Source organism: Antechinus flavipes, chromosome 4 (assembly GCF_016432865.1).
Source record: "Antechinus flavipes isolate AdamAnt ecotype Samford, QLD, Australia chromosome 4, AdamAnt_v2, whole genome shotgun sequence".
Lineage (NCBI taxonomy): Eukaryota > Metazoa > Chordata > Mammalia > Dasyuromorphia > Dasyuridae > Antechinus > Antechinus flavipes.
The window spans coordinates 346870570-346889196 of record NC_067401.1 but is presented as its reverse complement, the minus strand read 5'-3'; the positions used below and the strand labels follow the sequence as shown (position 1 = coordinate 346889196).

General features: G+C 32.0%; 1 protein-coding gene across 2 annotated transcripts in view; it reads right to left on the bottom strand.

Moving 5' to 3' along the window:
* ARID1B (AT-rich interaction domain 1B) overlaps nt 1-18627 on the bottom strand; it is a 535516-nt gene that overhangs the window by 326056 nt on the left and 190833 nt on the right. For both annotated transcript variants that reach the window (XM_051997996.1, XM_051997995.1), the window contains one exon: nt 1166-1276. In XM_051997996.1, coding sequence (XP_051853956.1) covers nt 1166-1276 — 111 coding nt within the window. The remainder of the gene's footprint in view (nt 1-1165; nt 1277-18627) is intronic.

The window sequence follows — 18627 nt, the reverse complement described above, 5'->3', positions numbered from 1 at the left end:
AACATTCCATTAATTTTTCAGACATGAAACTGGTAGAGGTAGCAAAAATATATGAAAAACAGAAGATCTAAACAAAATGTAAACCATGTAGCTAGCACTTACCTACCTCCTACAATGCTAAGTGAGTATCATTAATTTAAAAATATGTAAGGAAAGGTAGAATATATGTGTTTAACAACCATCTCATTACCAATGTTTATTCTTGACTATTCATAAACTAATACATTATTTCTTGGTTCATTCATCCCTGAGGCTCAAATAAAATCAAATGCTATCTAGCTTTTTAGTTAATTCCCATGCTTTGACAATCATTTTTAATGGAGTTTATGAGCCATACTGATTGTTCTATGAATGTAGCAGAATATTTTTAACAAAAAAAGTTAACTAAGAAATGTGCCTTTTATCTTCCAGATTATATGAAATTGAAATAAATCTACAGATAAAATTGCCTAAAAGGATAATCTGAAACTAAAAGAAAATTTACTAATTTAAGAGTTTCAAAGGATCCAATAACACAAATACTGAGTTTTGTGCAAACATGCCAAGTGAGTGCATACTTACTGTATTTCACAAATTTTTCATGTTTATCAGTAAAAGAAAAAACGTCCATTGGAGTAAAAAAAAAAAAATGGGATAAGGTAAGTGAGCCATTGTCCCACTATTAAAAGGTTAAAGAGAGCTAAAACTTTAAAGAATACCTTAATGTTTTATGTCATCTTTTAGACTTAATGAAATTGGGGGGATGAATGGGGGAGAAGAGGTTGAGCATAGGAGGGGGTGAGGATGTTTATCTGTGTCTCTGTATACAAAGTGAAAAGCAACTTGAAGCATTAGCAAACCAGCAAAAAATGTATTAACATATATGCATTTTTCTTTTATTGATTATGGCCAATGATAGAAAAGTCAGCAACTAAAATAATTACCAGTGAGAGTTCCTTGAAGAAAAACTATCATCAGAATTAATGGTAATTACTTAATGGTATCTGCCTTCTTTAAAAAAAAAAAAAGTCTGTTGATAAGAAATACTCTGTAAAACTCCAAAAACAGATTTCTAATTCAAAGATTTCTTCTTATCTCTCAAATTTATGAACATAGGCGCAATCAACAAGGGCTCATTTTTCAATACATTAATTACATTTCCAGAACAGGCAGATTAATGTCTTACTGGTAAACTTGATGGTCTTTCTTGCTGTATTAGGCTCAAGTCTTCATGGTTAGGCTTTCCTGGTGCCATAGGAGGTTGCGATCTAGTTCCATAGCCTTCCTGAGACATGTCCTAAATAAATACAAAACCAAAGAAACATAAATCTCTCTCATTGGTAATGACATAATTGGTAAATTAGAAAATAATGTTTTTAAATGTGTATACTGACAAGTTTTATTTTGGCAAAATCTTATCTATGCCATGCCTATTATGACTTCCAACATTTTATTTTTTTAAAATGAAAGATGGTCAAAGTACTCAACAATAGCGTACAATGTAATTATGAGAACAAATAAAATTACATAAGATTTGGGCTGTGCAAAAGAATAAAAGAACTATAACCAAACTCTCCAATAAGTCTTAAAGTCATATCCTATGACTAAATATTAATTTAGATAGATTATCCTGTAGTATTTCCTCTGAAAAACATTAGCATAAATCAGCAACTTTAGCAACTCATTTTGTTACTCATTTGTCTTCCATAATCCCTGCCTGAAATACCATTATAAATAATTATTAAACAGTGTCCTCAATATTTAACGTGCACGCATGTGTGTGCACATACACACTGTACAGAACTATTCCTTTTTTAATTAGCAGTGTTTTTAAGCATTGCAAAGGAAAATAAGGGTGCTGGGACTTGGGTAAGTCTCATAAATTTGTTACAACATAACCTTATTCTAGTCTTACATGTCCTCAAAACATTTTTACAAAGGTATGATATATGGTTTAAGCCCTTTGCTAAAACAATGTTATGCAATCCAAACTACAATAATGTATAAAACTTACTTTATATTAGCAAGTTCCTGCTCATTACAGATCTCTAGCTGAAATACGATGCCAAAAACGCTAAATATTTATTTCGTATTACCGCCATTTACACCTGAAGTCAAGGAGGGAAGAATGTGAAATACTCATTATAGGACGTCTAACTGGCACTGCAACTTGAAGAACCAGTTTCTGATTATGGAGATGAAAAGGGGAAAGAAAACATCACACCTTAAAAGTTTCTGTCCCCCAGTCTCTCAAACAGTTCAGCTCTGTGTGAAATGAAACACATTTTGTATCTCCTCCTTCCATTTTTCGTGTCACTTAAATATTGTTTATAAAGATAATATTTTTCAGCTAAAATTTTATAATAAGCTTCTCCATGCCCCACCCCTTTCTCATACAGTACACACACTTTAAATTACATAGCTTCTTTAAAAAGAAAGTAATTGCAGCCAAGAAACTCTGGTCCAATAGCTACACTCCTCAGAATAAAAACTCTACTAAATTAGACTTAACTAGTTAAGGTATTACTACAGTCAGGATTAATCCAAACAGCCAAATAAATAATAAAATTCTATATTCAACCATTTCTCCTTCAGAATAAAACAGTATAGATGTTGATTAGGAGAAAAGTCAGAATTAAAAATCACAGTTGAGTGTTAAAAATTTGCTGCCTTTCCTTGCATCAGAACTAAATGACTTTAGGTTCTTTAGTATTAGAACAACAATAAAGTTCCATATCATGGGTATACATATGTCAAGTAAAATCAAAAGATATTTAAAAGGACAACTTCTCAATCTGGCTATCAACAGAGAGTAACAGTTAGGCTCACCGGTGACAAAAGCTGATTGCTAAATGATTATCACTCTTCTCCCACCCCCAAAACACACACACACATACACAGAGACAGTCTGTCTCTCTATCTCTCTCTCTCATTCCCAATCCCAGATTTCCACTTGTAACAGCCCTCCCTGCTGTGTAGACCAGCAGGTTCCTGTGGATTAACATCTAAGGCTTAAAATCAACAGAAGGCACAAGGCCTCCATTGAGTAGACTTCACCCTATTACAAAAGCACATAAAGGTGCAAAAGACAGCTTCACAATAGGCAAACAAATGAACAAACCTCTGCTTCCCCCCTCCCTCTCTTTCTCTCTCTCTCTCTCTCACACACACACACACACACACACACACACAATGTCTAGTGACAGCACAGACCCTTATAATAAACTTCATCTAAAGAAACAGTTAGCAACAGATTTGCCCTATGTCCAACTTTTGAACTTCATTTTTACTCCCTATTCATAACTAAATAAATTCCAGCTTTCTAAGAGAATTTGGAAAAAAGACCATTACAAGAGGAATCAGAACAAATTGAAATTTAGATGCTGTCCTTTCAGACACAAGATTACTCCCTCACTAAACTGACAGAATATGGAAGACATCAGAGTATATTCCTGAGACATTAAAAATGACATTTCATGCTTTCAAAATTCAAAATAATTAGCTCCTTCCAAAACTGCCAACACTCTAACTGCCAAGAACGTTTTCGATAGTGCATTCAGAAATAAAACCAACAAAATAAATTTCATCAGAATGACCCAAAGTGGAATTTAAGTACTGATTAGGTATTGGGAGTCTGCTCTCCCTCAAGATAATTAGCTCAAAATTAAAGATTAAATTAAGACAATATAGGAGAGCATTGACATAATCAATAATACCAACTGAAATCATAGCCTTAATCCCTCACTATCAAATGTTTCCACAGAAATCATAATTTCATGAATGGTCTGTAATTTTTTTCTCTCCTCTCTACTTGGGGAATACATATACGTGAACAAATACTACATATGAAATCAACTCAGAAACAATGACTCTTAATGCTATTTTAAAATGTAGAAATCTGTTTCCAAGGCCATCTTTATGTTGGAATTTACTTATTTTGAATGTGATATGAGAATATTGATAAATGAGCACATACAAATAAGCACAAATGTGACAAAGCACATGAACATCTCATCTACTCCTAACAGCCTAAAGTTTCCATTCAGTCAGTCTTTCTATCCGTCACAGTACCTACAATAGTGACACATTCAACAATTACTTGTTGAACAACTGAGAGTAACAATCAACTGAGATGGAAAGAATTCTTAAAAAAAAAAAAAAAAAAGCATCTTTCCAAAGATTTGAATGAGTTCATCAGGAAAGACAGAGAAAATGTTGTTTTCAACATACAGAAAGACAAATACAAAACAGAATGATAAACTATTATAATACAGAAACAGAATACTACCAAGCTTGTGTAGTTTTTACTTTGAGGGTTTTTTTTTTTTTTAAGCAAAGTAATTTCTCTCTTCATTTCATCAACAAACTTGCAAATTCATGATCACTCACGACAGCTTTCATAAGCATGCTTTTCATGAATTAAAAAGAAAATGTTTTAAACAAACTAGAAGTGTGAAAATAGTACTCCCAAATGCCCAAAGGAGATGGTTAAGAATTTTCACAGAATAAACATAATTTGAGAGTTGGGAGAGAACTCTGGCTATCAAGCCATCCATCTCATACATGAAAAGAATCCCCAATATAGAACATCCAACTAGTGAGTAACCAATGTCTGCATAAAGACATCTAGGGGATGGTAAAGAACTTATCATCTTTCTTTTCAGGTAAACTATTCATATTTAGATAGCTTTAATTTTTAGGAAACTTTTTTCTAACATCAAGCATAAATTTATCCCCTTACATGTACTAACCTATCACTCTGAAGCTAAAGAGTGAACTAAAGACCAAATTTAATCTCTCCTATATAGGACAACCATCAAATTTTAAAGAAGCCTATCATGGTTTCTTCTGAGTTCCAGTTCCTTCAATAGATGCAAAGAAATTCAAGGACCTTCACAAGGCTGGCTGTCCACTACTGAATACTCTATAGCTTATGAAAGTTCTGCCAAAATTGTGCTGTCCAGAACACAATGCATGAAACCTGACAAGAGAAGAGTACAGTACAACTGTCACCTTACTAAAAGAAATGTTCCTTTCTTAATTTTGGGCTTGCTAACTCATCTTAAAAACTTGCAGTTCGCCATCTGCAAAGCGATTTGGAATTATCAAAAATAAAGTGACGAATGTGTTCATATACTTTGAAGCAGAGACTTCATTATTGGGCTTATACTACAAGAAATCATCAATAAGAAAGTCCTCACAAGCCCAAAAATACTTAGTGCAATACTTTTTGTGTTGCCAAGAATTGAAATTAAAGTACATGATCATTGAGCAATAGCTAACCAAATTGTGATTCGTGAATGTAATAGATTATTGAGCTAGAAGAAAGAATGTGGGAGGAATACAGAGACATATGGAGGGACCAATATTTACTGATGGTTCAATATATACAAAAACTACAAACAATATAAATGGAAAGAAATATCACCAAAAAAATCAAAATTAAATGTAACAAAATAGTAAAGATACAGAATGAATTGAATAAAGAAGGATGAGGAGACACTCCCAACTACCCCTTTGTATGTGGAAGTCCACAGATATTACATATTATGCATGTTTTCATACTTATTTGATATATCTATCAGTTATTGCTACTTTTATGTCCTTTTCAATATATTATTTGACATATGAGTTGACTGTCTGGGAAGGGGAAGAAGAGAATTACTTAGAATAACTGGTGAATGAAAGAAGCAGAACATATCAATAAATGCTTTTTAAAAATAAAACAAAAAAAAAAGCTTGCAATTCATCAAAGCCCTCATCTTGATTTTAAAACTTCTGCCTTTGTTCCATTTTGTACTTAGGGAACAGATTTTTAATACCAAAATATAAATCTATTTACTGAATTTTATCTTATTAGAGTTTATTGCTCTAGGCTTACAAAATACTTTCAGAGACTAACTTTATCATTCATTCTGCTAGCTACACTTCCCAACTTGATGATGAATAAACCATCCTTATCCAAATCAGTGATAAAAATTAAAGAGTACAGATCTCTGGAGACATCCTTTCACATTGACACTGCATTATAAAAAACATTTCTTTTATTCAGCTATCCAACTAGTTCTGAATTCATCTAATAGTATTATCATCCAATTCATATCACTCTATTTTCTCCCCAAGAATAATATGAAATAATTTAACAAATTTAATAAAAGCTTTATTAAAAGTTAAGGAGTCAGTTGGATGGTACAATGGACATACCAATATGCCTACAGTTAGAGGTCTCATTTTCCTGAGTTCAAATCAGGCCTCATATTCTTACTCAGATAACTTGTGTTATCCTGGAGATAAATCATTTACCCCCTTTTGCCTCAATTTCCTCATCTATAAAATTAGCTAGAGAAGGAAATGGTAAACTACCACAGTATCTTTGCCAAGAAAACCCCTAGAAAAGGGTCGAACACAACTGAAAATAACTCGATAACAAATATATAATTTGTTAAATATCTAAACATATACACAAGATTCCTTTACCTACTAACATAGTAATCCTTTTTAAAGAATTTAAGGAAAATAGCTTATAAAAGAGCATAACCTATTCTGGTTGAAGCCATGCTATCTCTTTGTAGTCACTGCTTTATTAGCTATATCCTGGCCAATCATATCTTTAATAATCTGTTCTAAAATTTCCCAAGAATCAAAATCAAGCTTTCTGGCCTATGGTTTGCAGTTGTCCGCACTGAAAATCAGGACATTTTCACTTTAACAATGTGTGGTACCTTTTTTCAAATCCAACAAAAATGGCTAAGTAATCTTATTTGCCAAGTTTACAGGAACAATTCTTTAGTCAAATAAAAAATATCTTTCAATTTCAGGAAAAGATACAGCTAGTAGAAGGCATAATGGATTTGTGAAGTAGAATGTAAAAAAAAAATTATTTTAGATGTAGATTCTTATGGGAAGTAACTTGAATTCATCAAGGGTCGCTAGGCATTCTCATACTGTCTCTCTGCAAGGCTAATAAATTTCCTGTAAGACATTTTTGTTCTGTTCTTTTGAGTGTAAAGGTTCTGTCCTTTCCAGAGGAAAAGAAAAGGTGGAAAATGACCATCTGTGCCATAATCTCATCTTCAAATATCAAGAATAGTTCTTATGTCTTTTTTGATCATCTTTTTTACCCAAGAATAAACCTATTGTAGTTTGTAACAAAGTCTTACATAATTCAATCAACAAAGAAAATCTTTAAATAGTCAAATAAAAATTATCTTCACTTCCCAATTTTAAGAAAAGATGTGACTAGCCGAAGACAAAATCAATGTGAGGTTAGTGAAGTTGAATGGGGGGGAGGGGAGAAGAGCATGCTGTGCAGGGAGAAATCATTCTATTTTTGATACTATTTTCTATTAAGATTGGTTAAGATTAAATTAAAACTTTAATCGCATCTGAATTTCAATAAAATACAGAATAAATCAGGATCACTACAGCAATAATCATATTTAACAAGTAAATGAGATTCAGAAATAGAAATGGATCAAAACTAAAAGGTGAGATACCTGGGAAGAGAGAGTCCTGCGAGAAAAATCTCACAATAAAATTTCATTTTTGAATCCCCTATCCTAGTCACTACACCAAGTACAAAATCTAAAATAAAAAACTTAAATGCCTCAGACACACTGGGAAAAAAAATAAGGGCATAATAGACATAGTTCAGAAGTTCATTCAGTAACTATTTTCCAGAAATAGACAGAATTAAGTAGGTGGTGACAAGGGGATGGATGCAATAGTATGTAGAATATCATATAAAAATATGATAGGCAATAACAATTCATGGAACCTGACTTGAAACTGTAATGCAGACATGAGAGTGGTTAGCAGGAGGTTGGAGTCAAAAGACATATATGTTGGCAGAAAGCCTTGAATATAGTGAAGAACATTTTATGTTTGCCACAAAAAGCAGTTTCTTGAGCAAACCCACATGATAGTAAAAAGTATTTAACAGAGATTTTAATACTTATGTATAAAATATAAACTGATAGAAAAAGTGATCAGAGAGGACAAGCCTGATTTTTACAATAATATTTTTAACTGACTAAAATGCTTTTTTTTTAATTTTTATTTAAAAATTACTTTATATTGACACTCGTTTCTGTTCCGATTTTTTTTTCCCTCCCTCCCTCCACCCCCTCCCCTAGATGGCAAGCAGTCCTTTATATGTTGGATATGTTGCAGTATATCCTAGATACAATATATGTTTGCAGAGTCGAACAGTTCTCTTGTTGCATAGGAAGAATTGGATTCAGAAGGTATAAATAACCCGGGAAGAAAAACAAAAATGCAGATAGTTCACATTCGTTTCCCAGTGTTCTTTCTTTGGGTGTAGCTGCTTTTGTCCGTCATTTATCAATTGAAACTCAGGTCTCTTTGTCAAAGAAATCCACTTCCATCAAAATATGTCCTCATACAATATCGTTGTCGAAGTGTATAATGATCTCCTGGTTCTGCTCATTTCACTTAGCATCAGTTCATGTAAGTCTCGCCAGTCCTCTCTGTATTCATCCTGCTGGTCATTCCTTACAGAACAATAATATTCCATAACATTCATATACCACAATTTACCCAGCCATTCTCCAATTGATGGGCATCCATTCATTTTCCAGTTTCTAGCCACTACAAACAGGGCTGCTACAAACATTTTGGCACAGACAGGTCCCTTTCCCTTCTTTAGTATTTCTTTGGGATATAAGCCCAATAGAAACACTGCTGGATCAAAGGGCATGCACAATTTGATAATTTTTTGGGCATAATTCCAGATTGCTCTCCAGAATGGTTGGATTCGTTCACAACTCCACCAACAATGCATTAGTGTCCCAGTTTTCCCGCATCCCCTCCAACATTCATCATTATTTTTTCCTGTCATCTTAGCCAATCTGACAGGTGTGTAGTGGTATCTCAGAGTTGTCTTAATTTGCATTTCTCTGATCAATAATGATTTGGAACACTCTTTCATATGAGTGGTAATAGTTTCAATTTCATCCTCTGAAAATTGTCTGTTCATATCCTTTGACCATTTATCAATTGGAGAATGGCTTGATTTCTTATAAATTTGAGTCAGTTCTCTATATATTTTGGAAATGAGGCCTTTATCAGAACCTTTAACTGTGAAGATGTTTTCCCAGTTTGTTGCTTCCCTTCTAATCTTGTTTGCATTAGTTTTATTTGTACAAAGGCTTTTTAATTTGATGTAATCAAAATTTTCTATTTTGTGATCAGTAATGGTCTCTAGTTCATCTTTGGTCACAAATTTCTTTCTCCTCCACAAGTCTGAGAGATAAACTATCCTATGTTCCTCTATTTTTTTTATAATCTCATTCTTTATGCCTAGGTCATGGACCCATTTTGATCTTATCTTGGTATATGGTGTTAAGTGTGGGTCCATGCCTAATTTCTGCCATACTAATTTCCAATTATCCCAGCAGTTTTTATCAAATAATGAATTCTTTTCCCAGAAGTTAGGGGCTTTGGGTTTGTCAAACACTAGATTGCTATAGTTGACTATTCTGTCTTGTGAACCTAGCCTTTTCCACTGATCCACTAATCTGTTTCTTCTGACTAAAATGCTTACCAAATAGGGGAATTGTAGGTCAGGAAGAAAGAAGTTATGAAAATAAATGTATTTTAAAATAAAATAATTAAAGTAATCATAAAACTAACCATAGAGACAAAGAATTGATTGGGGGGAGTAGGGGAGGAGAAGAAGAGAGATTTTTTTTTTTTAATCTAATTCAGGAACAAAAAGCAATACTAGATACATAGAAGAAAATATAACTCATAAACTTTAAGTGTGAGTGGATTAAACAATCCAGTAAAACAAAAAGCCTGATAGATTGGATAAGAAAAGCCCTAAATCTTTATTTTTAAACAAGAAACTTCTCAAAAGCAAAGATATAAACAGAACAGAAATTAGAGATTAAAATAAAATTTAATGGGCATCAGGTGAATCCAAAAAAGCAAGAAATTCAATCATGTTATCAGAGAAAACAAAACAAAAATTCACAATATAAACAGATAAACAAGGCAATAACATTATGTGGAAAGGAACACAGTCAATAAATCAATATTGATACTAAAGCTGTATGCTCTAAATGCCATAATATCTAAACAAGAAAAAGTAAAGAAGTTAAAAAAGAAGTAAAAAAGTGAAGAAAAGAAGACGTCAAAGATGGTTACAATAACATTAGAAGACTTTAAAGTTCCTATCTCAGAGTTGCACAAATCTAAAAAAATAAAAATAAAACAAAAGGGAAAATATGAAACTAAACAAATAGTGAATCAATTAGAACTAAGAGACTTATAATATACTGTAGATGGGAACAATAAAGAACATACATATTTCTCTCCCCAATAAAATTTTTACAGAAATTGGTCATTACAAATTCTTTAAGATAAAAATGTTTTCTTTTTGTAAAAAATTATGTGATACTACTACTACAGACAGCTTCCAATAAAAACAAACCTCTTCAACCAATGAAGATCAATGTTTGCTTTACAATTTGTAATCTTAGAGATTGGAATACTGCAAGTTTCAGTGAGGAAAGACTGGCTCTAGAGCAAGGGGGGAAAGCAACTATCCAGGGAAAGAAGCATTTACTTGCTAGTTAAAAAAAAAAAAAAAAAGAACTGATGTGAATAAGAAAATTTTAAACTAAAAAGGTGAAAATATATTGTTAAATAATTTACCATATATGGGAAAAAAAACCCAAAACAAACAAACAAATAAACTCAAACCACAGCAGTTATTTGAATTCAATGATTAGGGGGGTGGGGAGGGAAGGGGACAGAGTGTAGGGAGTGAGGAGAGGTCAGAAAAATACTTATAAGAATCAAATGTATATACAAATCAAAGTACAAAAGGAATAAACAAAATAGCAAATGATCTTGAAAAAATATCATTAGAATGTGGTAGAACTAAAATCATGATTGGAATGTACTGAGAGAGGTACAGGTTGTTCAAAAAGAAAAACACATATGTATATGTGTGTTACAGTTTTATAACACTTGAAAAGTCTTCCTATCTGGATTCTAAATAGATCTCTCTAATTGAATTTAAAAGTTCTGATGTCCTTTTTGCATTAGAATTTTTCTCAATGATTTAGAATAAGGTAAAAATGCTATGATGAACATATTTGTAGATTTAAAAAAGTTAAAAGGGATAGCATATACATTAGATTGGAGAAATAAGATCAGAAAAAGCCCTTAAAGACTAGAATAATGAGTTGGAATTAGAGAGCAATATATTCTAAGACTTGGATTTCAAAAAGAAATCTCGAATCAAACAGGAAAAGGAGCTAAAAATTCTAAAAAGCAATTCATGTTTAAAAAGAAAAAAATTTTAGAGTACACTGAAAGCTCAATTTTTATCAGTATATGCCAGCTCCAGAACTGGTCTCAATCAAAACTGTTTAGAATGATAGCGGTAATACTCTGATCTAGCCAGAATCCTTTCTAGTTCACGTTTTAGGAAGGTAACTATAAGAAGGTAACCACAATGGACTCAAAACCAAACAATACAAAGAACTGTTCAGTAAGTTTAATCTAAGAGGAAAATAAGTTTTAAAAAGGAATAATATTTGTCTTTAAATATTTGGAGCAATATCATATGGAAGAGAGATTACATTAAACTTCTTTGGTACAGTTCTATAAAATCAAATCAAAACCAATGGATAGAAACTGCCAGTCAGAAGATCTCTGCCATATATAAGGAAAAAGGGCTAGGAATGGGAGCTGTCCAAAAACTAAACAAATGAACTGTCTTGGGTAAGAAATGGGTCACAGGGAAATGTAAGGTAAGAGAAGAGATATAAAAAGTGTTTGTTAGAAAAGTTGTAGAAAAGATTCATATACTGAGTCAAAATTAGACTAGATAATCTCTAATGTCCTTTCTTGATCAGTAAATTTATTTAAAAATCAGGTGTCCAATTAAGCCATCCCTGAACACTAGCGTTTTCATTTCTAGAAAATAAATTGATTTAAAAAAATTATAAACACACAGTACCTTTTATTTCCTTTATTTTTTATTTTAAAAAATCTTTTGAGCGGGAAGACAATGAAGATTAAAATAACTTGCTCAAAGTTACAGAGCTATTAACTGTCTGAGTCTGGATTTGTACTAAGATCATCCTAGCCTTAAGATCTATCTCTAGCAGCCCCTATTTTTTATTTAACTTTTATTGTGAATTTGCTTTGTTTCCCCAATTACACTATAAACTGCTTCAAGGAAATGTCATGATCATAGATTACTTTAATACTAATGAGTGTCTAGCATACTGTTAGGAATTAAAAAATATATTTGCTGAATAAAAATGGGGGGGGGGAAGGAAAAGCTTATGTATAAACCACAAAATATCTAGAAATTTAAATACCATAGAACTATGAAAAAAATACAAATACAAAGCTAAGTATCATTAGAGTTGATTTTTCTTTTTTTGTTCAGGATTTTTTACACTTATACTGAAGAAATATTTCAACATCTTTCCCCTCAATAAAAATTCCCCTAATAAACATTCAATGAAGTGATCGGAAAGAATTCTCATGAAATAATAGGTCATTTTGTGTCTGAACTGTTTTAAAAACTAGCTACTATTAAAAACTCACTTGACAGGGAAATAAGTTATTAAGATTCAAAAAATAGCAAAAAAAAAAAAAAAGATATAGACAAAGAGATCACTACAAGACTTTATGCTAGAAAGATTACAAAATGTTTTAATCAAATATTTCGATAAGATTAGATAACCAAGAGAGTAAATACATAAAGCAAAAAAAAAAAAAAAAAAAGCAATTGTTCAATAGAGACAAGATCAAAGAAAATGATCAGTAGTCAAAAGATATGTAAACCTTTAACATAGGAAACAATATTCTAAGATGTATTTGAGTATTTACGAGTTTGGGAAACCAGTAAATATGGCAGAATTGGAAAAAGTAGTGACCAAGTATCACTCAAAATATTTTTTAAAAATGAGGAAGAAGAAAGGGTCTTGTCCAAAAAGTGGCAAGGAAATCAAAGGAGGCATACTGGTGAAACATGTCCCAAAACAGGTAACTAGGGAAGGGACTAAAGAACAAGGTGAGTCCCAGAGTTCTTATCACTTTGACCTAAGATTAACACATCAGAATTTCAAATTTAGCTGATAGAAGGAGCTATGGGAAGAGCTCTAGACACTGGACAGTTAGAGAATCAGTGACAAGTAAAGAACTAAAGCACTTTACACCAAGATCACATAGCAAGACCAAAGATATCAATAGCTAGAACTTGCTTGTTCTGGATTCAAACCAACAACACAAACTTAGGGTGCAACCAAAAAACATTAATTCCATAATATGTACAACTTTTACAGACAAGACCAGGTAGAATTCAAGTAGGAAGAAATGAAGCAAAACTTAAAGTGAGAGCTCTAAAGGAAAGAACTAGAATAGAAATAAGAACCCTGGAAGAAAAACTTAGAAAATCCATATCCAAATGCAAGAAGTCTAACATTTTACATAAGTAACAGATGCCTTGAAAATTAAAAAGGACCAACAAAAATCAATCATTATGAGAAACAAATATTAAAGTAAAAAAGACTGATAAAAAATTAATAAATTTTAAACTATCTCTATCCCCTTGTCTTATATTTCTCTTCTATTTTGCTTCCTGACCCTCCCCTTTACCAAAAAAAAAAAAAAAAAGTGATGAGAGAAGTAATATGACCAGCACCTGAGCTGCACACTAGATTTAATTTTCTTTGTTCTCTTCCTCTTTGCTAGACTATAATTGTAAATTCTTAGGCTTTGTTTCCTTTTAAACTCTTTTTCATGATTCGTCATCCTATAACAAATCCTTCCTTGAATTTTCTTTCTTAATCCTTTTTTTTTTTTTTTTTTTTGCTGAATGTATTTGTAAATTAAATCTTGTGTGTATATGTACCTCATGCTTTCCTTTGAATATTTCAAATCAAAGTGAGATTAGAGTAGAGCCTATCACTCTCACCCTTTTCTTGCTATATGTATATATTTAGCCCTGTTATGTTAGATAGTAAATGTACCCAGTATTACTCCCTCCTTTTTCCATATTCCTTTCTTTTGATTTCAAAAGGTCATGAGAACAAAAAACTGGAGATTTTAGCGCCATTTCCTATAAGAATGTAAAGATTTCATTCTTTTAAAGTCCTCCTTGATTATATTTATCATTATTTGTATCTTTTTACTTATGCTTGATAATGCTTAGAAACTCTTTTCCATCAAAGTTCTCAATTTTCACTGGTAGAATTAAACTTAATATTGCTGGTCAATGTATTCTTCATTAACAAACAAATTGTTTGCCTTTTGGTATACAGTATTCTAAGTCTTTTTGCTCTTTTGTATCAGTAAGTGCCATATCTTGGTTGACACTATGATTCTTCAATATTTGAATTTTTTCTTGACAAGTTTGGTTTTTATTTTATTTGAAATCTCTGGATTTTACCTGTAATGCTTCCTGGGTCTGTCTCCTTTCAGCGGTTGTTAAGAAGATAAAAAATAGGTTCTTTCTATTCTGATTCTAACAGATCTAAACAAATATATTTTCCACATTTTTTTTTTCATCTTGGCTCCTCAAGTTGCCTCTCTGAGCTGTTAGCTAGTTATATCTCTAAGAAAAAAAAAAGGGGGGGGGGATTTTTTTTCAAACATTTACCTAACCCTCAAAAAGTAAATAATAAATATTTCTGCGGTGTACTTAGGTAATTCTAGAGGGTTCACTAAATTGTGATTGAAATATTATTAGCATTGGCTAAATTACAAATATAAAAAAATCTACATAAATAATCAGTCTTTCTAAATATTGCCAACAAAATCCAGCAGGAAGAGCTACAATCTCTCTTAAAATAACTAGACACCACATAAAATATATGGGAATCAATTCATAAAGACACAAATGTATTGTATAAGTGCAACTTCATTAACATACTATAACAATAAAGACAAGGATAATTATCTGGAGAAATGTTAACTGGTCATGGATGGGCCAAGTCAAAATAATATAAACAACAATATTACTGAAAGTAATTTATAATCAGAAGAAACAGTAACAAATGAGGAATAAAAAAGGGTCACAGATCTCAATGGGAATGATTACAAAGCAGGGAGGAAAAGGGGAGATAAGGACTTAAAACCTCTTACAACCAAATCCTAAACTATATTATAAAGAGGTTAATTGTCACAAAGATCTGAAACAGTTTGCAAATTAAAGAGCTAGACCAGTAGATTATATCTGGTATAAAACACACACTAATAAATGAAACTAATACCCCATTACTATGGTAAGAAATCACTAAAATCACTATTTCACAAAACTTTTTTTTTTAATAAAAAAGCTTTTTATTTTCAAAACATATGCACGGATAATTTTTCAACATTGATCCTTGCATAGCTTTGTGTTTCAGATTTTCCCCTTCTTCACCCTACCCTACACTCTCCTAGATGGCAAGCAATCCAATATATTACAAAAGCTTATAAAAGGAAAACAGAAAACTATCTGGCAGAAAATAGGTAGAGATCAATGATCATATCATATACCAAAATAACCTCCAAAAAGATAATATAGCTTCAGATATAAATGATGGTATTACAAACAAATCAGAGGAGAAAGGAAGAAATCAAATCCAGAAAGAGACAGGAGACAAATGCTAAATACTGGAGGAACTACAGGAAAGCAACTATGTACACAGAAAACATAGATGAAACTTGGAACTAAGTGCAGAAAACTACAATTGATCCCAAGTTTCTACTATTGGCTTATACCTCAAGAAAAGAAGGAAAGAACTCTTATGTAACAGACAATATTATACAGTTACCTCTCTGTTGGTAAAGGTCTGGAAACAAAGGGAATACTCATTAACTGAGGAATTATGGTATCTGAATATAATGTAACATTATAGCATTAAACAATAAGTTCTCCAGAGAAATCTTTGAAGACTTATAATCTTATACAAAATAAAAGAAGTGGAAGTAAAATAACAACTGATACAAAAATTACAGTACAATACAAAGACAAACAATTACGAAAGACTTAAGAAAGTTGATTAATGCAATGACAAGTCTGGACTTCAGAGGAATGATAATGAAGCATCCTATTCACACCATCTGATGGAAAGATGATAGGTAACAAGACAACACGTAATAAAACAAGGGAAGTCAATGCTGAAGTGAAAAGACAAGTGCATTTACCATTATTGGTGGAGCTAGTCAACTGATACAACCATGCTAGGAAAATAAATAATATACAAAGGGAAAAAAAAATAATAACCAAACCTTGGGAACCAGAGACTCCATAGCTATGTACATACTCCAAGAGAGTGAATGACAAAAGGAAAGGTCCAAAATGTTTATAGCAGCACTTTTTTGTGGCAGCAAAGAACTGGAAACCAAATCGATAACCCTCAACCAGAAAACTTAAAACTGCAGTTCATGAATGTAAAGAAATAGTACTTTCTTTATAAAAGTACATAAAAAACAACAAATATAAAGAATATAGAGAAGCATTAAAAGATTCACATAAATAGTTACAAAATGATGTAAACAGATTCAGGAAAAACTATGAAATTATTTAGATAAAATAACTAATAACGTAAGTGGAAAGATTTAACACAAAATAACTAAAATTGAATGCTGCTAAATTACACAAATGTAAATCAGAAAAACACTAAGGTTTCAATTGATATCTAAGCAAATTTGCAAGGATGGAAAAAGACCATACTAGTCAATTCTGGAAATATTTTGGAAAGACATGCTTACAAATTAATATTATTGTTGATGGAACAGCATATTGTTACAACCACTTTGGAAAGCAACTTCAAATTACACAATATGACTAAAATATCTGTATCTTTACCAATAGATTCTATTGCTAGGCATATGCACATAAAGAGATCAAAATAGAAAGGTTCCATAACCCCCCCAAAAAAAAAATTTATACCCTGATTTTTAGTAACAAAGAACTGGAATCAAAATACACTGACCATCAATTAGGTAATATTATTGCTATTATAAAGATATGCCTTTATTTTGACTGCCTGGATAAATGCCAGCCAATATTAAAGAAAAGCAAGTAACACTTTTGCAATAAATTCCACATATATTAAAATATTGCACTTTTTAAATCTGTTCAATAGAAGTGAATAATGTTGGTAGGGGAATACTGTTAAACAGAGTTTATGAATAGAATTCTAGGTAAAATCCTATTTCTTACCGTAGTGACATGAGTTTGGTCATACCACCTCTTTGTATCATTTTACAGACTAGAAGCTAAAAATCAGAGTGGATTTCATATGACTTCTATAGCCTAACTAAATATATATAAAATTATAGCCAACTAGCTATAAATAAAATAGAATATTTGTATAAGGTATGAAAATTTACCTTTATTATGGTATCCAATATAATTCATCTTGCTTCATTTACTTCTAATTGTACAATTTTTTTTTAAGATCATATGAACATGAGTTTGAATCCTTTAGCCTTAGAGAAGAAAAGGGAGTGATTAGTGTGCAATCCCCCGACTTCCTGATCACCTCAAAGGTTGGGCTTTAAGTGCTGCTTCCAGTTATCAACTAAACAGTTATTTTAATGTTTTAAACACTATTCTTCAACCAAGACCAGGCAGTCTTTAACAAGCTGCTTTGTGGTATTTTCTTACTGCAAGTGTAGTTCATTTCAGTGCCATCAACAGCAGATTCCTCTTTTCCCAGATCACTTGCCACCAACTGAATATCTCCAAAGCACAGAGCTTACCAGCATAAATGAGGCTATAGCAGTGCCCCAGGCATAAAAGTAAGGATGAAACCCTGAAGGAGCTTATAGACTATTGAGAAAAGCTGCACCAACAGCATCTGTTTTCACTAGGGTAATCAAGTTAAGGTATCTGAAGGCTGCTACTACCTCATTCAAAACTTAAGGAAATCTTATCCCACCCCACCCCCAATTTTCTCAAGAGTTCCTTCCTACAGTAACAGTTGGAAGTGAGAAGAAAAAAGACACTATTTTCTAAATTCAGTTTTAAATTTCTAATATGCTGGAGAAAAGGTCCAAAATTATTCCCTGGCAAAATTTCACTAAAATGATTAAATTTTTCTTTTCAACCCAGTTTTGTATAAATAGCAAAGATTAGAATTTGAGTGAAAGGCAATTAAGTTCAATAGGGCAGTGATACAAGAAAAATATCCAAACTTAAAAACACCGAAACATTTAAAGTTGCCATTTATATAAGTAAAAGAAAGCATATGAGAAAGCCAAGTGAAAATGCAGGCACTTTATGAAGTTAGGAATCAAAAAAGATGCTGGAAGAGATGTTTAAGGTTCCCATCTTCTCCCTTCTACCCATATTAGAAATTGAAAGCAATACTTCACATAATAACAAAAAATATCCACCTAAACATGCCTGTTAAGTTGGTTAAGGATTTCAATACAATTCTATGCCCAGAAAGAATATGAAACAAGTTCTATTCACCTGGATGAATAGCATAAATTCCCTCTAAGCAGGGAAGGGTCAATTCAATAGGACCTTTACTGAGTACCAACTCTATATAACCAGCAAGGAGTTGAATGAATGAGGCAACATGACACAGTAAAAAGAACAGTGCGTTTAGAATTACAACATCTCGATTCATTCTGGTTCTGCTTTTACTACTTACTGGA